This window comes from Phalacrocorax aristotelis, chromosome 2 (assembly GCF_949628215.1).
Source record: "Phalacrocorax aristotelis chromosome 2, bGulAri2.1, whole genome shotgun sequence".
Taxonomy (NCBI): Eukaryota; Metazoa; Chordata; class Aves; order Suliformes; family Phalacrocoracidae; genus Phalacrocorax; species Phalacrocorax aristotelis.
This window is the reverse complement of record NC_134277.1, coordinates 139,292,566-139,316,345: the sequence shown is the minus strand read 5'-3', so window position 1 is coordinate 139,316,345 and position 23,780 is coordinate 139,292,566. Positions and strand designations below refer to the sequence as shown.

General features: G+C 35.6%; 1 protein-coding gene across 1 annotated transcript in view; it reads left to right on the top strand.

Annotated features, from left to right (window-relative positions):
- The window catches only part of MMP16 (matrix metallopeptidase 16), a 180,101-nt gene extending 160,394 nt beyond the window's left edge, over positions 1–19,707 (top strand). The window contains exons 7-10 of the mRNA XM_075085347.1: positions 829–967; positions 9,000–9,150; positions 13,693–13,808; positions 18,275–19,707. Coding sequence (XP_074941448.1) covers positions 829–967; positions 9,000–9,150; positions 13,693–13,808; positions 18,275–18,609 — 741 coding nt within the window. The 3' untranslated portion in view covers positions 18,610–19,707. The remainder of the gene's footprint in view (positions 1–828; positions 968–8,999; positions 9,151–13,692; positions 13,809–18,274) is intronic.
- Positions 19,708–23,780: the final 4,073 nt, after the last annotated feature.

The window sequence follows — 23,780 nt, the reverse complement described above, 5'->3', positions numbered from 1 at the left end:
ACATTGGATGAACTGGAACTGTTTTTATAAGAGCTGAAGAGGTACAGCAACAACATCTTTATCAACACTCACCCAATGTGTCACATACTCATTTCTCAGCTTGAACATTCCTCATTCCTCAACAAAGCAACTGCCGTATGATTCTCACTTAACGCAATAGCATACCCCACAGGGAGAAGCAATTTTAAATGGCAACAAGCTAAGAGAGATTTACCAGGATGCTGGATTTAACACCTATAGGTGGCTGCAATATTAACTGTTCTATTTAATATTACACAGAAAGACTGCTAATCTTCACTACAGTAGAGCTGTCATCAAAGTGTAGTTCTTATCAGGCTGGTGTAGTAATGTTACAGCTGTATCTATCAACCTTTCACTGTTAGCAGCCACTACAATAAAATGGCTTGCCAAATTAGTTGATCTTCAAAGCCTGTCTGTAGTCCCTTTATTTTAAGCTTACACATATGCATACAGTTCGGTATAAAAGCACTTGCAGCCAGTCCACAAATTTTAAGTTGGGTCCCTTACAGGAATGATGTTGAGAAAGTTACACCGTCTCATACAGCATGCTGTATGTTCTGCCGAAGGCTTTCTACACCAAACTGTGTAGTTCACATGGGTAGCTTGTTCCCACCTCAGGGAACAACTAGCTCTGACACATCTGTAATGTGTGGCTGTGACACAAATGCAAACACAAATATGGTTATGCAAATAGCGAAAGGTCATTCTCTAAAAATTCTGGGATAGGCTGTTCAGTATTTTCAGGACAGCAACTGAACATATTTAAGTGCCTCAAAGCATAGTAAGAGACATATATTTGGTTTCCAGGATCAGTGGTTTTGGCGAGTCAGAAACAACAGGGTGATGGATGGATACCCCATGCAGATTACCTACTTCTGGAGGGGACTGCCTCCCAGCATTGATGCAGTTTATGAAAACAGTGAGGGGAATTTTGTCTTCTTTAAAGGTAAGAAAAGAAGAAAAGTAAGATTTTGTGTAATACTTTCAGCTGTGATGGTTTCATGGAACATATCTTGCTTATTTTTACTAATGATTTGTAAATCGTGTTGCAAATTGGTAGCTACATGAAGAGTATATGAGTTACGTTTTCTCATTTTGGCAACTGCAGCTTTCATTTATTATTATCCTTCAGAGTATCAGATCACTTGCTCTTACATATTCAGTAAAAATTTAGAAGTATAAATAAGAGACATAGCAATGCAGTGGTCTACTATGAAATCCTTTTTGAAAAATGTGGATTAGGAAGCAAGAAAGAACACAGGTCCTTTTTTTTTTTTTTTTTTTTTTTTGTGGTTCTCTGCTCTTCTTCCATTTTACAAATGAAATTTGTGTATATTTAAATGGCACCCGTGCTACATATATGCCACTGTACTGCACTTATTTCATCTGAGAACTGGGATGTTAGGGGTATCAGATGGGAAAAATATATTTTTCATAGATGTATATCTAGTATTTTTAAAGAACCATAAACTCCAGAAAACATCTTGTGTGGATTGAATTGTTGCTAATCATTCTTCTCAAAGTTCCACCCCAGGCGTCAGCCATTCTTCAAAATTAAAGTTCTTGAATATGCACCTAGTTTAGATTCAATGAGAAGATTACCCTATATGTTAAATAAATACCCATTTAGCAACAAAAGACTAAAAGCCATGTAAAGTGTGTTTTATAAGATGATGATTTGGAGAAGAAAGAAGAAATTGAGTAGATATGTGAAAAATTATTCAGCTACTTAATGTTGTGAGTGATTCACTTGTTAACTCATTACAGAAAAGTATAATTTTTTTAAAGTTATATAAAAAATTTTTACAAGTGGAATCATTAAAAGGGAGATAATATTCACCATGGAATAAAATTCACCATGGAAACATTATGATCTTGGGAATGCTAAATGGAAAATGTTTAATAACATGAAGAAACACTGCATAACAGTACAATGAATATGAAGTTTATGTTTTACTAATAGGGATCAAGCTTAGTCTTATACGTGCTTTCTTCTCCTTCCCAGTGATCTCAAAATGTGTTTTTATCACTATTTAACTCTTCACCCAAATACTGACTCCTGTTAGGTCTTAGAGGAATAGGTTGGTTCAGTAGTGTCTAGGTTATAGATAACAAAAAACAGAAGGAGGAGAGGAACTTCTGTGTTTTCTACCTGGGAAATTAAATGATCAGGATTAATTAAAGCAAGCAGAAGCAGCAGGACAGTGCTTTTAGATTTCAGAATATTGTGTTCTTTTCCTTTCTCACCATCCCCAGCTTATGCTTTCTGATTTCAAACCAGTTAGCTTTGTGCTTTCTAGCTGATATCATATGATACTTGGATTTTCTGTTGCAGGTATTTTTCCACCTGCTTTCTTTTCAAAGTTCTGTCCATTATTTTTCCAGTGACATTTGTATTGTCCCTTTGTTTTCCAAAGTCAAAAGTCCTCATACTTCCATATGCAATTTTTCTGAATTTTTGCTTCTCTGCCACTTCCTCTTCATGATTTCCAATATCTACCTGATGGTGCTTGTCTATCAGTGTAATTCAAGTTTTCCCACTGCCACAAAATCAATAGGTCCAGCTGAATCTTTTGTATGTGTGTCCTTAAAAATTCCTCTTAACCAAAGATCTCAGATTCCTTGTGGAACACAATTGCAGAAGCCTATATAGACTGTAGGTAATGGTCATTGTCTCATTTCTTCCATTCCGTCACAAAATTCTTCCTGAGAGAAGAGTATATATCTTCCTCCTAAAGGTGCTAGAAATAGGGAAGCTGATTGTTGCTAAGATGATGAGCAAGTAGAACATCTTATCCAGGTAGTGTGCTTTACCGACCTAAAACTGGTCAAACCAAGTAAGTTCTAGAAGGAGATTTATAGGAGAAGGAGATTTATATTAAATCTGGCATACAGATATGTTCACAAAGCACATATCTAAGCCAACATTTATGTCCATTGTTCAGAGAAAAACAGAAAAGGTGGAGTGAGTGCCACCATAGAGCTTGGACTGGAATAATGTCACTATGTACTCCTCCCAGAAAACATTTTCCAGATCACTTCATTTTAAGTCTGGTCAGTTCTTCACAGCAGCAAAGCGTGGGTTTTGAGTGAAGACAGCTTTTACTTGCAGATATTAAAATAAAGTCTCCAAAACTTCTTCTCAAGATACCAGTAACATCCAATGTCCTGTAAGGTATAGAGTCTTGAATTCCTGGTGTGTGCTGGATAAACAGGTCAGTGTGTAAACAACCTCCCTTCAGAACAGACACTGCTTCTTCTGCAGATGCTCAAAGGAAGGTTCCAGACAGACCTTCCATCTCCATTGCTCTCTTTCACTCACTTTGGAGGCTTTTTTACTGGTGTGAAACAGGGCCTCCTGTGACTGACTTCTGCTTTCATACTTGTGGAGCAATATGTCTACTCTCTGAGGAAGGTGAAGAAAGGAGTAAGCCAATTTACTCAGCTGCAATTGCTAGTGAGTAATTGCCACCTTGCTTCTCCTTACAAGCCTACAATGTCATAAGTTCAGAATAAACAATATTCTGTTAGGCCTGTGACACTTTTAAGATGCAGTCAAGATAGGCCTTGTGAACCATCCTCGTTTGAAATGTTTGAAATATATAAATCCACAAATCTCATTTATTTTCAATAATCTATGATCTATTTGATTTGTTTCAATACTTCTCTTCCAGGACAGCAAACATCAAATTTAAAACAGTTGATTTAAGTTATAAAACCAGTTTAGATCTTTATTATTATTTTTTAATTAACATTAGATTTTCCCTCCTTCTGTGTATACAGTTGGATTCATGATACTAGTATACTACTTCTTTACAGTAATAGATATATAGATTAGTAAAAGTATAAAAGTATTTTAAAACTAACTTTTTTTAAAATAGGAACTATGTTGTAAAATATTAGCCACATACAAATGATCTAAGGTGGCAGCTCAGGCTAGGACAATTATTTATGAACCTTTGAAACATCTTTATAGCATATGTTTTTGCTATGAAAAATGTAGTTATTCTTAACTTCTGCTAATATAATCTGTCACTATATTTGTACCTATTTGACATTATTGTCCTGAGAATACTTGAGGATTCTGCCTGTGAGATCATGCATAATGTGTTAGATGCCTATAGAAAATCAAGCTGAATCAAGTTCAACACTATTGGATCAAGTGTCTTCTTTGGTTTGAAATTTCATTGGTTTAGATTTTTTTTTTTATTTTACCACTTTAACTTTTATTTCTTTTTTTTTTTAATTAATATTTATTTACAGAAGGAAAGACAATTGTAAAATTCCAGTACTGTGTAGTGTAAAGTGATGCTTGGTCATTTCGGGTGGCTTAAGATAGTTGGCTTGCCTCCTTGTGCCTCATAATGCTCATAAAGTACATAGCAATCTGGTGGATGACTGCTTATAAAAAGCAGATGTTTACATTCTTGTTATTATTCACTGCTGGTGTCCATGCTGAATTATAATAAGAAGATGGCATCACAAAGATACTTTTTAAAAAAAAAATTATTTTAATGAGGAAATGTGACTAGTAAAATTTATTCTATGTACCTGTGGGAATTTATATGGTGCTAAAAATGAAATTGTCAAGCCATCTGCACTGTTGAATGTTACGGTAAACCAAATGTAGCAATAGAAAGGCTGCTGTAAAACTCATACTACCAGTGCCACCATCATAACTTTCAACTGCGCTTATTCTACTGCTTGACAGTTTTATTTTGAAAAACGGATTTACTATAGTGCCAGATCATGGAGCAGAGAAATGACAGACATTTAATGTGGGAAATAGAGAATGAGAAAAAAGGAAGCATTAATAATAATTTGGGGATACTAGTAAGAAGACACTTGATCCTGTCTTGAAATACGAAAATTAAGAGCAAGGATGACTGCAGAAGAAAAAACCCTTCAGAATTAGGTATTAAAATTTGAACTGGTTTCAGTTGAATATAATTCCAAAAAGGTTTGAAAATTTGTTTCATCACTGTAACACTTACAGTGATTATATGCTATATCCCACACAGGTCTTGCACTACACACATATCATAACTGCGTATAACATGAACAAAAATTTGGTTGCTGACATCCCAGGAGCACAACTATTTAGTATTCTGATTCTACAAAGGAAGGAAGAACTACAGTTGCTAAAACCTGCATAATTGTTTGCAGTACTGAGTAGGCTGAAAATCTGGAGTTAAATATTCAATATTTTAAGTGAAGCATAGCAATACAGATACCCTTTATTTCCAGTTATTTTTTTAGAACGTCAAAGATAGATGTTGAGACACTTCAAATAATTGCAGTCACAGTTCATCCTTCTCGATTGTTTCCCTACAGTGATGGTATTTAACAAAGCATTATTGCAAAAAGTAAGACATTTTGACTTTTTTATCACTTGCTTCATTCTCAGCTTGTGACCTTACCATTCTGCTTGTTATTATATTAGATCTTACATTGGGGAATAAAAGCAGAGAGATGAAACATTCTGAAGGTTGGCCAGACTTCATGAAACATGTGGTGCTTTCTTCTCTGTCAGAATAACAAACCCAGCAACGAGACCTTAAAAACTTTGTAAAATAAATCAGTGGTGATTTCTGCCAAGGGCATAGGTTAGGGCTCTGAACAGTCATTAGTTATCTATATGAAGGATCAAACTATAACTATTGATATAGTTCTTTATTTCCATTATAATTACAATTAATGAAGTATATTGACTATTTACTAGTGGAAGTGGAATATAAGCTAAATGAAAACATACTGACTTAAGCATTCATTTTTAATACATTTTAAGATACATAAATATAAGTTAGAAGTAAAAGGAGCTAATTTTCATCACAGTCAGGCATCTTTTGCACTGATTTTCAGCTTTACCTCCTCCTAATATTTGGTTCTGGGTTTGAAAGCTTCTCATTTTTTCTGACTTTCTGGAAATCCTCCAATCAACAGCCACCCACTTTCCTCCAGCTGAGGGACAGAAGCTAAACAGAAAAAAACTCCAAACCTACAAAACCAACAAAAAACCACCTAAAAATCCCTGAAAGAAAGAACTAAAAAAAAAAAAAACAAAAAACAAAGTGAAAACTGTCAGCCAGCTGAAACATTTGGATTTCTTACATACAGTCCTTCCCACTAACAACCAACACAGTTGTAGCAGACTAAACATGTCTTCCAAAGCAAATGTTAAGTACAATTCCCTCTAGTTAGAATCAATAGAAGTCTTGCCTACATATGTTAGAGCTGTCAATGTCCTACTGTCTCCATAAAATACAGTTAAATTTACCTTTTCTCTATTTACCCAGAAATAATTTCTTTCTTAGTAAGAAATTAGGTGAAGAATAATTTGTTTCTTAAACCTCACATTTCCACAACTACGCTTTCCTTCTACTTCAGTATATCTGAATATGCAACAAATACCTGGCTCAGTGGTGCTGTCACTTATAACGGTGTGTGCTCAACCCTTGTTTATTTTGGTATGACCTGATCTTGTAAATAGCTAAATTTGGCTCATTGGGTATGGCTGATAATGATGCATTCCTAACAATTGCTGTTACTTGTATTCCTTGTGAGGCACAGAGAAAGGTAATGGCATTACATACATCACAGCATATGCCTTTCAATGCTGTGCAACAGCTGTCATTTTGAATGATCTTCTGAAACAGAAATGAGCTGGCTCGGTATCATTCACTGGATGCCATCTGTTGTTCACACCAGAAGTACCAACTAGTAAGGTCCAAAATGCATGACTTCTCTTATTGTTGCATTTGAAACTGCCATTACCATCTGAAGTCTTCTGTGTCTGGTCATGTGAATAGGCAAAAGGATACACCACATGGGAGGAGGGACAGCAAATGGCTGAAGACGCTCATCCCTGTCATGATCAAACCCTATAGGTGAATTTTTTAAGGAATCTCAGTAAAGGTAAATGTCAGGTTAGCACAGACCTTAATCCCAGGTCAACCCAGACCTCAGCTTTCCATTACTTCATAGGTCTCTGTGTCTCTATTATTTTCAATACATCAAATGGCTCTGTACATACTCAGTCTTTGAACCCTTTCTTCCTTCAACTGGTAGGAGGGAGAAGATGGTTCTGTTAAGCAAACTGTAGAGTCTGTGCTTGGAAGTGGGTGACAGGCAGCTGTAAAGGTGGTGCTGAAAAATTTGCTTTGGAAACCCAATATGGGAGGGACTGAAACTATATCCCCTCTCCTAATTAAAACTGATAAAATGAAAATATACTTTAAATCACTACAATACAAACAGGGAGTTTAAAATACCCTCCCTTTAAACAAACATTTAATAGTACTGAGGGACAGTTAAAACATAAAAACAACTGCAGAACAGCTCTCCGGGTTTTCCGTCTTGGTGATTCTGGCCAACACATGATCCTAGATCTTTGGGGTAATATTATATTTTCCTATAAATTATTTATACAGCATAGTGCTTTAACCTCCTAAGTGTGTGTAACAGCCTACCTAGCCTTACAGGTAAGTACAATGTTTAATATGAACGGCATGATTTTACTGCTTAGGATCTCTTTCCAAACGTGTTTGAGCAAAATATATTTTCAGACTTTTCCCCCTATATTTCAAATATCATCATCGTAAATAACAGTGAGTAGATCAAAGTGAAGTATCCAGTAGGCCATTCTAATATATATGTTCATGGATCTTCTCTGGACCTTTCTGTGATGTAACTCAGGACGGTCTACATGATGTCAAAGAGTACCTTCTCCTTCAGTGTTACTATTACTAAAAATAGCAATGGCTTTTGGAAACCAGATGAAGGTAGTGCTTTGAAGATAAAATAAATATGGTTCCTACACAATGGAGCCCATAGTCTAGCTCAGAAAGAGTGTCCTGTGGCCTAGATGACATAATGCAAAGAGAAGACCGGCCTCAAAGCAAGCTTTTCAGATAAGTATAAAAATGCAAATTATGCTCCCTTTTCCCTATTTCTATGGGACATTTGAGGATCTTTATTCCCTTTTTTCAGCCAAAGCTGTCTGTGTTTGAAAGGGAAGTCTCTATTAAAAACACACAGGTGAGAAGTGTATTTGGAAGAACTAGAAGAAAGCAAAAATATAAAAAGGAGAAGATAGTTGCAAGAATAGAACAAGAGGCACAGTACGTTGAGAAGACCCTAGTAAAGAGTCTGGAGAACAACACAATTATTTGGAAAAGTGTTAAATGAAAGGCTTAATATGATGATGATAAACCAGGTGAGATAACACCAGCTAGAGTCATACAACTACCTTTTATTATCAGTATGTAATAAGTCAGTTGGGTGGTTTTAAATGTGACATCATCCACAACCAAAGGTTAAATCTTACTGCCCCTGGTACTATAGGCAACCTCCCATTAATTTCAGAAACACAAAGTATTTACTTGTGGGACTTAAGAACCTCAGTTTGCTGTCTTTAGGCCACGCTAAAGAAAATGTGATTAAAAAAAAATTCTATGGTAATTTCAGAAATAATGTTCACATCCTTCGTAAGTAAATTTCCTGGGTAGAAGGAAAGTACAGAGTAACAAAAGTATACAGTCTCTGTGAGGATAGGAATTTGTATTTTTTAATTTATTTATATGTTTTCTTACCTCATTTTGTCTTAAAACTCACTCTTCTTTCCTCACAAAACAGAAATCTGTTGTGTAAAATTGCTGTAAATGTATTACATTATCAACCACAGAGCCTCTTGAGAGGACTTCATTTTCATTCTGGGTTTGATCCCCATATAGTTGGTATCAAAATATTCTGTGGGCTTACTGAATGAAAGGTACTTTATAAATGCAATGTATCTGTAAGGCATATTTAATTTTGCATTACCTGCAGTGATAGAACATTTTTCATTTCATTGTGTTTGGCAGAACCACTATCACCCTTTGGGAGTCTTTGTTATTTCTTAGGAGTATATTAATATTAATACTGAGAGTACTGAAGACTAACACACATATATGTATGTGTATATGTATGCTTTTGTACAGGTAACAAGTTCTGGGTTTTCAAGGACACTACTCTCCAGCCAGGTTATCCTCATGATTTGATAACACTTGGAAGCGGAATTCCTTCCCATGGTATTGATTCAGCAATTTGGTGGGAAGATGTTGGGAAAACCTACTTCTTCAAAGGAGATAGGTTGGTATAAGAATTCTTCAAAGAAACGATTTGGTGGATATCAGCTAAGCATGTTAATCTTTTCCTCTATTTCTCAAAAGAAAAAGTCAAGCCACTTAAACAGTTCATTTTCTGTGGAGGAAATTAACCCCTCCTGCATAGAGGGACATTCTGTTCTCACATTTCTTATAGCCTAGTTTATATTTGTGTGAATATACTGAAATGAATAGATGTATGTCCAGTGGAAAGGTTACGTTTTAGAAGTCAACAGGCAAGTCACAATTGTGGCAAATTAAAACTTAACTATTCAAACTAATGTAGTTATGTACACCCTTACCTGCTCCTTTTCATCCACACTTCTAAACCCTAGCACATAAACAGGCAAGGCATAATCCAAAGCTTTTTAATGTCAGTGAAAATTACTTCTCTACTACTATTTAAAAATGAGGTAGGAAAGGGAAATGACAGCTAAACCAGGAAGCTAGAAAACCATTTAAGCAGTTCCCTAGGAATTATTTTGAAATAAATCTTACAGTTCCTTTCAGAAAGGACAGTTATTTTTATGATTAATGAAGAATGGAAAAAAATTGTGAAATCCGAGTTATTTTCCAGTCCTGAAAGAGACTTACACTAGTCACTTAGTGTCTCTGTGTCTTCATTTCCCTGTCTGTAAAAATAAGGAAAAGAATATTTGTCTGCTTTATAGAGATGTCAAGAGAACTCATTAATTTTTGAAACCCTGCAAGTTATCTGAATGATGGATTTTACAGGTTTTCAGGATGTTACTATGTTTGTTGATTGATGTATCACTGTGCAAGTTCTGAGTGCTCAGAGACAAATTATTCTTTATTAATAATTGTGATGATTCTATTAGTTTTATTAAAAGTATAGTGACTGCTTTTGTTACTGTGTGGTACTTAGGATTCTGAGACACTAATAGTATTAACTGATCACTTAAGAAATTAATTTAATGCGCACCACAGAATATGTTTAGCACACTACAGTTGATCATTGTTAGCAGTACTGAAACACTGCACTACAGATTGCCACAACCAATTTTACTGTTAAAGCTTTTTTTAAAAAATAAAAATTTCTCTGACACTCATGATGCGGAAAGTAGATAAATAAGTAAAATCTTTGTATTGACTGAAAACTAGGTATCATTTCAAGCAATCAATTTCCACAGTGAAGAAGAAAGACACCTAAATAATTTGCTTCCCCTGGTTGAGTATATTTTTTTTTTAAAGAAAGTTCATTTTCAGGTAAAAATTTTCCACCTCCTCACTCCTGGGAAAGTATGTACGGTAGGAATCTTAAGTGACCTATACTTCCTTTAGGCTTTATTCATCAGTGTCTTTATATAGTTCCATGCACAGGCAGTTACTTATAGTTAAGATTTTCCTAAAACACTAGTGGTAATAACAGAAGACAAAAAGAACTATCAGAGAAAACATCTGTTGATGGAGAAGTTGCTACTTAGAGCTAACAACCACAATGAAACTCAGCAGGATATAAATGCAATACAGTATGTTAGAAGAAGATCGAACAACATGAGCCTTGCAGAGATAATTGAGCTATTACAGAATATTGGCCACCAGTGGGAATAAACCCATATACCACTAAGCTTCTCAATGTGTATTGTTTATATCACAGCTTTTTCTTAATGTAAAGTTCAATTCTCCTGTTGGGTTTAGCAGTATGTATAAGTATGTATAAGGGGTGGATCTTTTCCTGAAGAAGGTGTAACATAAATGTAGCTTCTCAGTGGCAGGAGGTAGGAATGAAAGGTAACCAAAAAGTTACACCAGTGTCAAAATAGCAGATTAAGTTCCTCTTTATGTAACTCAATGACCTGTATACTGATTTTGTTTTGACAGTAATCTGTAGTTAAGGAGCTCCAGGCAGAATCTAGACAGGGTTAGATGTCCCAGAACAGTGGTATACATAAAAAAGTTAGTGCAATAGAATACAAGGCATCAAATACTGGCTATAAAATGAAAAAAACCTGCACCCCAGATCAGTAAGAAGATTTAAAAGTCCAGATAGTAAATGGTATCATAATACTCATATGTCTAAAGCAGCTCATGTATGGATCATTGTTATTAATATTTGAAAGGATCCATTTAAACACTAAGATAATTCTTTCAAATAATGGTGTGAAAGCTGAAGAGGGTACAGAAGATGACTACAGAAGACATTTTGCCCATTTACATTCCTCTCCTGCAAGAATTGAGTAGTGTAAGAAAAGATGATAACACATTTGCTGCACTTCTTGACACATGGCCTTGTTTATGCCCCTGTCTGGTATGACTGGTTTTTGTACTTAAGAGTTTAAATGAATAGCTTTTTTCTTCATAAAGCTTATTCATCCAATCATTCAGAATATCATTAAGTAAATAGGATTAGATACAAGAAAGCACATGTTTTAGCAAATATTTTCCAAATTCCCTTTTTCTAAAGCCACAAAGTGCACTTTCATTTATTTTCTCTCTGTTACTTTATCAGTCTTTGAGATACAGTAACACAATTTATATAGTTTGTAAAGCTCAAATCACTTAAACCGGCATTGGGGAGTCTGCCTGTGAACGTTTGGCGTGTCAAGGAGAATCGGGACTAGGCTTTTCCTGACCCTGTAGACATGCTCATTATTCCAGCACAGATTGCTGAGGTAGTATCATGACCAATCCTTTCCTCATAGACTTTCTCATCAATACTGAAAAAACAGCAGTTTTGGGACTTTTGAATGTGCACTGGGTCTGTCCTCAAAGACTTATTTTTTAATGACAATGTGTCCTTTTGAATGTCCTATAGGACTGTCCATTTCCGTCATGCAGCCTAGTGGAAAAATGTAAAGGTTAGTAAAAGAAGGAGCTCAAAAAAGTGAAAAGGTTGGAAGAGAAAAAAGGAAAATGAGTGGAAGTATGCAGGAAGGAAATAGGGTTCTGGGAAAGAGGAATAGAGGAAAAGGTAAGATAGTTGATAAAGAAGTAATATAGATAAAAATGGAGATTAGGAAATAGACTATTAAGCTCAGCAAAGAATGAGAGTAAAGAAGCAGAGAGAAAGGGGGAACAGGCAAATATGAAAAGAGAAAATGCAAACTAAGGATGAAGAAACACAGAGTCAAAAGACGAGCAAGAACTGGTTGCAGTAGTATTATTGATGTCAGTGCCTTTTTTACTACTTCGCATGTTGTTTCTTTCTCCAGGTAAACTCTGAAAGATGCTACATTTCAAAATAAAGAGCATTGCTTTGTTGGCTGGTTACTGATACATATGTGACTAGATTAAGAAATCAGGCTATAAAAAGTATTTATGCATAAGAAAGAAAAAATAAATACAAGTGTTTTTTAACGTAAGTTGCCAGCTCTTAACCTGCTTGAAATCTGCCACGTTTTAATTTCATTTAAAGTTTAAAGCCAGAGCAGTGCCCCACAGGGAGAAATACAGAGGAGTTTAGACCATTTTGTTTTTTAAAAATATTAAGATAAGAATTGATGAGAGTGTCTAAGTACCTTTGCAGGCACAAAATATCATCCACTTAAGGACTCTTTAATATACCAGGAACAATCATAACAAGGATCTCTAAAAGCTATAGTCAAATGAATTCAAATTAGAAAAACGGTCAAGTTTTTAGCAGTGACCAGATTATCAATGAAAGTGATATATTCTTAGGCTCTTGATGTCCTGAAATGGCAAGTGGCTGCCTCTTTATGTAATTTTTCACATGACTAAAGCTGATTTGGAAAAAAAATTCTCCAAGAAAACTATGCTCTAAATTGATATGCTCGAAGTTTATGGAGCCAATAAAAATATGAAATGACCCACCCAAATATTACATCAGGATACACAGGGATACTAGAGATACAGTATGTTAATACTTAGAAATAGCTTATAATAAGATATGCATAGCAATTTAGCCAGCTGCATAAGGACAAAGATATTGTCAACATTATCTGTAAGTGTAAAATAACTCACGAGTGTAAATAATTCTTACATGTTCAGGTTCCCCAGAATGTGCATGCTGAAGCTTTTTAAATTGGAGTAGGGCTGGCTGGCAAAAGGCACAAAAGCAGGTTGAATTTTGTATTACACTGTACCTATTTAATGCTAATGAACTGAAAAGCTACTGTAATACATACATATAAGGAGTTAAATCAAGATGACTGGGACTATTTTAATCTGAAACTACTGTCATTTTCATTACTTTAATCTAAAACATTAATGTATCTTTTTTGCATATGTTGCATCTCTCTGTGTCACCATGCAGAAGTCCTAGGCATCAGAATTGCTGCAATTATAAGTGAGATGCATGCTGATTTGCTTGTCAAAGGGCAAAAATCTTTTATCTTCTTTCTGCTTACATGAAATTGTTGTCCAGTCAGCATATAGATTTCTTTGAAATCTGGTAGCATGTTCAAAGAAAAGAAGGCAAGTATTCTTGTTTGTGGCTAATGAATGTAGCAAATGTTAAAAGGAAAAAAAATATGTAGTTACTCGTCTGCTATCTTATGACTTTTTTTTTCCTTTTTGGTTTTTTTTTTGTCTTTTAAAACAAATACAGGTACTGGAGGTACAGTGAAGAAATGAGATCCATGGACCCTGGTTATCCAAAACCAATCACAATTTGGAAAGGTATCCCAGAATCTCCCCAGGGAGCCTTCGTCCACAAAGAAAATGGTATGCAAACACATTCCTGTTTTAATGATTTGCCAACACTCTTTTTGTAAGCTTGAGTAGTAGAGGGGTGATTGACTATTCAGGTTAAGTAGGGAAGGAATTCTTGATTTATGAACAGAATATTTCCTGCTGTAGAACTTGCTCTGGTGAAAATGGCTGTTTGTTTCCATGTATCATTTAACACAATGTAGAAAAATCTTTCAAATTTAGTATCATAAACCTTAATTACCATTTTTTTCTTGTGTCTTAATTCACTTTATTTTTGTTCTCTGCTGAATTATAGTACCTCTTAAAACAGGATTCCTAAACACAGTATATCTCTATTTGAATTGCCAAGGTGTTGGCTGTTTAAACAGCCTAGAAGGTATTACCTTCATTCTGAACAACTAGAAAAGGGAAGCAAAATCGTCTTCTAAGCAGAAGTATCCCTAGGAATCTATGTAAATCAAAGATGACATAAGCCCATGATGCAGAAATGCAGATCACAGGGATGTTAGTATGACGTGCTTTTACCTGTATCAACACCACACGCAGGAACCTAGACTCTCAGCTGCCCACACCTCCAAATGAATGAGAGCAGCCAAAATCTTCTCTATCTTATGAGAATTCAGTGCTACCCAGGGCTTCTGGCAGACTGCCAACAGAGCCCTCAGTTGCACAGTGTTTAGATCCCTTTGACGGTAATAAAAATATGCATTTGTCGTCACTTATTGTTGGAGAATTGTATGGCATTTATGATTTATTTATTAGTAGGTTCTGAGTTTACTCTGCCTCACAGACAGCACATGTATATATTGCCATATTATTTTAATTTCCTTTTAAAAAGCAGATAAAAAGATTTCTTTGCTTGTATAAACCGTTTCAGTCTCCTATTTCAACCTCTAACTTGATTAAGTAATTTACCATGGAAATGCCTGGGGGGTTTTTTTTTCTTAAAAAAAATGTTTAATTGCTTCCTTGCTTTGCCTCTTTTTTTATCCAGAAGCAGAAACCTTCTCTGGATTCTGGCCTTTTGGCTAGACTGGATTTTTTTTGTGTTGTTTTTATTTGTTTTGTTTTGTTTTGTTGTTAACTGGAAAGTAGGTCAGTTAAGATGATATTTTGCATACATCACACTCAATAACTAACTGTAAATACACATATATGTGGAAATAGGCACAAACATTATGTATGCACAGACAAACATAATGAATATAATCTCTGCTTTTTTCCCTTCATTACTTTTTAAGACTATTTTTAAAGATTTACGTCCAAAAGGAAGTTTGAGGCTTTTTCTTACCTTGATTGCATTCTGCATAGTAAGTACTGAGCTCAGGTTTATGTGTCACTCATTGCAAACAAAAACTATCTTACTGTAACACTCAGACCAGTGGGTTTGAAAGTACTGAAGAGGCAGAGTACTCATTCCTAAGGCAGGAAAAACTCCTGGTTACATCAAAGCCACTTCTCTTTTTTTACCCCAGTGGCTTCAATGCTCTGACTCTTTCAGTGGTGAGGGTGGTAAAACATGACGTAAGATCGTGGAAGAGAGACAGGGAATGAGAGTATTCTTCTCAGAAAGCCTGAAAGGGCCCCAGGGCAGAAAGAGGGACTGAAAATGACACCATAAAGTTCCCAAGAAGACCATTAAGACATTTTCCCTGAAATCAAGAAAATAGAAGTCTTAAGAAACAGTTCACAACTTCACTGTTGTTTATATGAAAAGAAACAAAAACAGATGAGAATAAGAAGTGCCACAGCTTAGTTGGAAAGAAGTTGATTACATTTTGCCTTAAACTGTTTTCCTGTCTTTGGGCAGAAGCAGAGTTGACAAGGAAGTTTTACTGTATGGCTTTGTAAGGGAACATCTGAAAGCACGTCTTCTAGTTAATCCATTTTGTTTTAAAAAATACTTTTTCTTTCCCTTGTCTTTCAATTGTGTAAACCAAGCAAATGAACACCTGCAATAAGTCTGATCTCAAAGGGGTTTCCTTCACTGTCCGCAAAAATTTGGGGTAATCTTGCAGTAAGAGGCTTGGGAAAGAGAAGAAAAAACAAATTCCTACACTAGTCAGCATCCTAACTTAGTGTCCTAGAAGCTTGGATGGTACAGGTAACAACTCTGAAACTCTCCTTGCTATTTCCCATGTTGTGATTTAGTTTCTAATGCTGTGGTAGAAACTCGTAGGAGGAGGTGAAGAATAAATTTCCTTTCTGTTGCTCCATGGAATCTGAGATCACACAACGTTCTCCAGAGTGGAGAAATCTTCCTTTCTGCCTTGAGGGAAGCATAGAACATCTCACCTCCCAGCCAGAAATACTGCTAAAGTGGATGGTGGAGCAATTTTTAGAGGGAAGAAAGAGAAACGCTAGTCTAACTTAGTAGCCCATTGAGCTTTTTTGCCTTATGCGTACTACCACTCCTAATTTGAGTTTGTATTTGATATATTAGTGATTGCTAAGCTCTTCCATGCTGTTTGGGTCAGGTATTGCACTCACTATTCTCGGCACCTGGAAAGTTGTAAGGAGCAGCTCACAAAGCAGGCTCAGTAAATTAAGCAGATTAGATGAAATCACTTTCAACAGTTGTGGGAGGTCACTTGGTCTGCCGTGAGAAGCGGTAAAACTACTCAGTGTCTTAGAACTACTATTCTCTGCTGGTAACTTCCATACTTCAGCTGTTACTGACTGTTATCCTGGTTCCTGCCTCAGCAAAATGACAGGAAAATTTAAACTATGGTCAGAGTTTTACAGTGGAAAATATGCTCTTATCAAAGAATTTTTACTGGATCTATAGGGACTGGCTATTACTTTGCTGCTTTGATTTTAACAGTTTTAATTTGATATTTCAATGTATAATAACAATTAATACTACCTAATGTCAGTATTCTGACTTATATGTACCCCTGATGTATACATATATGTATCCGTATATATGTAAGAATATAGATTTACAGGTGTCATATCTGTATATAGTCTCCATATATGTATTGGAATATCGATGGAAATAATATATCAAATTTCCACACTTGAAATATTTATCCAAGGCCAGTATGTACAGTGTTTTCTTACATACACATAGTTATACGAAATGCAAAGTTAGGGCAACCTGTGGCTCAAAATACTGAAATTTTACATTTCATAATATTTTTTGTTTAAACCACAGATTGCCTTAAGGAACTTTATATATGCTAAAATTTTAAAACTTCATCATATCAGAATAGAAGGCATTTTGTGAACAAGCCTCCTAACTACTGTTTTGATATAGTTCTGTGCTTTTCCTTTCTGTTTTCTTTTTAACCAGGTTTATACCTTTCTAAGACATACTAACATATTCTCAGACAATAAAACCATAAGGGATTAAGGAAAGGAAAATAGTACCTTTTCAGTGGCTAGGAAAGCCATTAAAATTACAGCAAAAACTGTAGAGAATATTCAATATTCAATTGAAATATTCTATTCTGAAAAGTGACAGTAGTTGATGAAATTTGTTTTACAGTTTGAGCTGCAAAATATACTGTAATTTTTTTTAGAATGGAAAGAAACTTAACTGCTGTTTGAATGCGTGATTACTAATACTATCTCCAGCTACCCAGTTACTGATCTTTTCAGGAAGCATTGTTAAAATGACAAATAGTGCCCAACCTGTCTTAGTATTCTCAGTGGCCTTTAGTACTGCAGGAAATAAGCTGAGGTCTATAAAGTGAAGATAAGGAAAAATCCAGCTATTTGCATTCAGTTCATAAACAGTAGGAGGAAGTTCTCTTATCCTGAAGGTTTGTTTCTAGCCAGATCAATGCTATTTTTCAGCTGGGATAATAAAGTGATGTAGATTTTTGGCAAGGAGTCAAGGTTTGTTTGTTGGTTTTTTTTTTTCATTTAGGCATGTTTATTAGTAACATTGGATTGCGCTGAATGATCAAATACCAGCTCTTTGTAGAGAACTTAAATCTGGTTACACCTGTTTTCTCTTGACAAAGCTGCTGTTATTTCATCCAGTTTCCTTCTTCTGAAGTACAGCAGTAGGCTATGTGACATTAAGGAGGGTCAGTTCTCATTTCTGGCTAGCAGAGCACTGCAATTTGTTTCAGTAGACTTCCCTTCTTGAAGAGGTTGTGATGTTTTAAAGTCCTGGCCCTGAGGATTCCAGCGCTGGTTGGGTTTTCAGCGAAAGTACAAATCAGCTGAACCCTGGTCTGTCAAAGATCATATTCTCTGGAATTCCTTTATTTTTTGTAGTAATGGAAGAAAATAAAATCCCAGTTTATTGAATTTAAAAAACCCACCCTGATGTTAAATTTTCTAGAGACAGTAAATAAATAAAATTTGTAAACAAGATTTGAAAGACCTATAACTGAAGTCCACTCCTTACATCTTTTTAATTTTTCAATTACAAAATAATTTGACACCGTTAGTTTTGGTCATGGTGTGTTGATGGCATGGTTTGATCCAATATGACCATGAATAATTGCAATTTTCTTTCTCAGGCTTCACATATTTCTACAAAGGAAAAGAGTACTGGAAATTCAACAACCAGATGCTCAGGGTGGAACCTGGCTATCCCAGATCCATCCTCAAGGATTTTATGGGTTGTGATGGACCAACAGATCGAGATAAAGACCGACACAGCCCTCAAGATGACGTTGACATTGTCATCAAACTGGACAACACAGCCAGCACTGTGAAAGCCATAGCCATTGTCATTCCCTGCATCCTGGCCTTGTGCCTCCTTGTCTTGGTTTACACTGTGTTCCAGTTCAAAAGGAAAGGAACACCCCGCCACATACTGTACTGCAAACGCTCTATGCAAGAGTGGGTGTGATGTAGGGTTTTGCTTTTTTTTTCTTTCCCTCCCAGGAGTTTGTGGTAACTTGAGAGTCAACACGAGCTGTTATGCAGTTTCCTAGCTAGGAGCGGGCATCTGTCAGTCTGAAACAAAGCTGATCTTTAAAACCCAGGGGGTTGCCTGTCCTGCGCATGAGTGGCGATTCGCTCGGCTGGGAAGCTTCCATGATACACAGTATCTGCTGTTTCTTCAGTCCTTTGTCTTTCTTTGTCATTCGATTCTAGGCCTTTCCTCTGCACGCTCAATGCCCTATAAACTGCCAGGTTTAACTAACGAAGAGGAAAAAAAAAATCTCCAATGTTTCTACATTTTTCCCTTAAGGCCTGTTCCCCTTTGAAAAAATTTTTGCTGAAAGTAAATTTTTTTAGAACACAACAACACACAACGGAACTTTCAGGAAAGTGAGAAGACCCAAAACAGCTTTGTCTCCAAAGAGGATTGCTTTCTGTCTGCTACGGATAAAGTCCTATACTCCTACTTCCAGTTTTGTCAGGTGGGAGACTCGGATGACAGCAGGACTTCAGACTGTTCGGACAGCCATTTTCCAACAAACAAGGGGCCAAAATATCTGCAATATAGTAACAGCCTTAATGATACATTCATTTTGTGTTTTTTACAGCTGCTCTGGGCTATGTTCTCAATGTTTTAAACTCATTTATATTCATTACTATATTCAAGCAGAACCTTTTTATTGGTTTGTTTGATTTTTGGTTGGTTTTCCTGCATAATCTTTCCCAGGCTGTACCAAGCCAACTGCCACAGGCCTTTCATAGGTCTGCCAGGAGCACTCATTCCAAAGCATGGTAAAAGGCAGTGTGTTTCTGAAGTAGATTTCAATGAACTAAAGCAACAGTCATGCTACAGAGAAACTTGACACTGGTATTACATTGGTGGTGTAACCCTTTGAGAACTATTGCATCTGTTTTCGGAGTCTGATGGATGTTAATCTTGGTTGTCATTAAATTATAGGATTGTGTTTGGGTAATACAGGTTTTAAAAGTTTTTCAAAACAGATTTCCTGTGACTGCAAGTGAGTGTTTTTAGTTATTTACATTATTGATAGAAAAACATTTGTAAGATAAATAGAAAACAAAATATATTTACCGGCTACTTTCTGGTTAAAGGAACCAAACCTATTTTAATAACTTCTACCGCTTACCAAGAATTTTTCTGAACTGGCATCAGTTTTATAGCTTAGCCTTTTATCTTAAGCATCTTGAATTTATCTTTTAAACTATGTTGCATGATAATTCAATTTGCCTCTGCGGAGGTAGAGTTACAGTTTCAAAGGAAAGCTAAAACAATGACTCTGATATTGCATGAGTATCCTTCGGTGTGTTACCCCTTTGCATGTTTACCATAGTTCTCAAAGGGTTAGTCAAATTTCTGGCCTTCAGCCGAACATGATATCACTGACAGAGCCAAGGGACCACCAAAGCATTTTTGTCATTCTGCGTAATTTGTGCTAACAGCAGTATTGTCATATTCATGTGACCTGCAGAGCAGGTTTGTATCAATATTTTTTTCCTAGAGAAAAGTCAGCAACTGACAGACCTCTTTATTGATTTTAGGAGCTGCTTCTTGCAGTGATAGGCTTTACAGTCACTGGGCTGTGAACTTATTAAAGATGGTGAGAATGATGCACCCCAAAAGTCAGACACCTGGTTTTTTATGAAAGCCAGGATTTGAGGGGAGTAGCTTTTGCAACAATGAACAGCTTGCCTTGAACTTGATTATTGACCTGTTGACTGTCATTACCAAGTTAAACGTTGTCTTCTGTGAACAGCTTCACTGTCTGAATTTCCTTAAAGTGTACTGTCCTATGTCTTTGATCTTTGACCTTTAACTTGCAAACTGGCACAAACTGAAGGGAATCAGCGAATGAACTAAGACGAGTTTTACTTCTTAAAAGGCCTGATATACATTATCCAAAATTCGAGCAAAAAATGTTGAAGGGTTTCCATAGAAAAGAACTGACATAAACTGAAATATTTATGATAGAGCTGTAGAAGGGTATTTTGCTATGTATACATGCACACTCTAAAAATGAACTACAGTAGAAGTTAATTTTTATTTAACTTGAATACAGTTTTCAGTATAAAGTTATCATTTCTACGAATAGCTAGTTATTATGAAAAAGGTTATAGGAAAGTATTAAAATACTTGAAATGGCCAGTATTGGCTTTTACATAAAATGAGACTTTTATACTACATTCAAACAATTTCTTACTGGTTTCTTAATCCACATAACTGGATCACTTTTTAGAGAGTGTAGGTATATATACATATATATTATGGTTATTATTATTTTGGTAATGGATAGCTTGACTGCCTTGAATTTATATTTATATTGAGCATAGCATGAAAAATAGTATGCCTTTTTGTTCAATTACATGATTTTATATTGATTTGAGGACTTATTTTATGAACATGTGGCATGCTATAAAGCATTGCAAACTTATTTCTTAGAGCATAAACAGATATACATATGTACGGCTAACAAAAATGAAGATTAGAAAAAGATATAATTTTACAACAAATATGCAATGCAGATGGCATTTTGGAGATGTTTTATAGAGGTACTGCATACTGTAGGTTAGAAGTACATCAGTATCAGCCCATAGCATTATTTAGTAAATCCAATTCAGTTGCTAAAAATATAGATTAAATGACAGTTAAGTAACATAGGATATTTACTGCACATCAGCTCATTTGGTGAATTTGGAATTCTATGCCTGTTTGTCATATTTATTAAAATGTGTGTGTGTGTTTGTATACTTACATGTGCACACAAACACACATATACACCTACATGCATATTTGAATCATTTAAGTCATTTTATTGTCAACAAACTACTAAAACTTATGTTCTGCTACAGACAGAACATGATTCATGTTGCTGTTCCAATTTTGTCCCTTGGATAGTTGGTGGAAAATACTAACAGCACTGCTTATTCTGCATTTGGTTTTCATCTATAACAGCAGAACTTATTTTATAATATCTTTAAGTTAGAACAGCATCTCATCTGCTTTTTTATTCGCTTGAAAATGTCACTTCAATTTTGAAATATCTTTCGTGGCAGCTTTAACTTTTTGTGCAGCTGTTTCCCTGACAGTAATGAAGTGCTGAGCATGTTGACTGTTGTTATTTGATAAGGTAACAAAAAATGTTTGTATTTGGAGAATTTAACTTTAATTATGCAGGAAGGTAAGTGTGATAAGTCTAGTGCTTGGTATATGGTACATCCTAGATACATGAATACATGATAAGTTGATAGTTTAATCTATTTTCTTTTACTTAAAAGTGCTTATATATTATATACAGAGAGAGGGAGAAAAAATAATATTATATTGGCATGTTTATGTCATGCAGAGCAAGATTGTGTCAGCATTTCTATTACATACTCCTATTTTCAATAGGTTATACAGCAGTCATAAAGGTTTGCTTTAAGTAAAAGATGTAGGAGCAATTGTGTTCACTGTAATTCCCAAATACACACTGACTAGTTTCAAATTATAGAGGTTCAGAGTAAATTAGTGTTGTTGCCTGATCTAGTTTAGAACTCAAATGAGTAAAAGTTCTGAGCCAATGTTATTTTTCAACAGTTGTTTTTCTACAAGGGCCTATAATTATGAGAATTAAGAAAAAAACAAATTGAAAATATTTTCAGTTCTGCAATCTGGATTCCTGCTCATGTGCCGTAACTTTTTTCATAAAGTTTTTATAAACATTTCCATATTGCTATTGCCACGATCTGTACTGTGGAACAATACAAAACTGCATATGCATTGTGTTAATCAGTTACAGTCTATCAAGCTGACTCTACAGAGTTGTGTATCTTCAGAGAACTATGGTCTGTATGATGCAGGAGGCCAGAGTAGATGATGGCAGTGTTTCCTCTGGCCTTTTAATGTATAAACCTATGAAAAGGTTATTGACTGTAGACACAAATTAGTTTTTATCAAAACATACATCTAAAAAACTATGTAACTGTATATTTACTGGATAGGCTGGGATGGAGAGACATAAATGGCTCCAAAGGAGCCCTTTCAAGTCTCCTGAATAAATGTAATACGTATTTTCTATCTTCCTATGAACTTTTGTTCTTTTTCTTCTTTCAAAGTGGGGCAAAGGGAGGGGATAATTAAAGAAAAAGATTTTTTAAGGCTAATTTTGTGAATGAAAATAGCAGAAGCTAATAGATTCAAACTTAAGGGGCAGACTTACACTTCTTGTTGGAAGTGTACTTCACCTCCCCGGTTGTTTGGTCAAGACTCCTGTGCCATTAGCACTGTGGGTTAAGAACAGAGTGTAAGGCTTAATTTTTGAATTTTCAACTTTTTTGGGGGTCTTACTTCGCAATCTTATTGTCAGTTAAATGTAGCTTTTGGTACCAAATTATATAGAACCAAATTCTAGCTTGTTGGTTAGAAAAAAGTGTGTAGAATAGAAAGTAGGTCTGCCTATAAGCAATGGAAGCATTACATTCCTAATCTAGTTTTTTGCATTTGAACCATCACTAGGGCAAACTTTAAAAAAGACACATAGCAACTGAAAAGTGAATGGTCCAGGCACTGCATTTTTAAGAAAGTAGAATTGCAAGGTACTACACCATTAGCAGCCTAAACTGGAGACAGCACAAGATGACTGGGCTGAGGAGCAAGGATATGACTGCAGGGGCTTGCTCTGTACTGGCCTCCATATCTTCTCACAACATGGCCTAAGTTTTATCAGCAATTGCAGAAGTGGGGGAAGCTGTTCATGTGGCAGTAGATGTGAAGCAGCCATTACAGAACAATAGCTCCCTGTCGCCTTTTGTTTTTGTCAAGACTGTCTTTGGACAGCTCTATTTCCAGAAGCGTAAATAGATGACTGCAGCCCTATCAGCCATAAGGAAAATCATTATTATCAGTGGAGGGAACAAATGTCACTGGCCACTTAGGTGTTCGGCTATGCTGTAAATCAAATAATATTGTGTGGGAGCTGAGGAACAAAAAACCTGTTATTGAATACAATGGTATAGCTGTGACTGATACACCAGCACTGTAACGTTAGGCGAACTTCCTTGGCTCATGGTACACAGACTGCAGACAAACAGAGTGGTTCACATAAGATCATTTAAACATATGTCAGTTACAAAATCAGG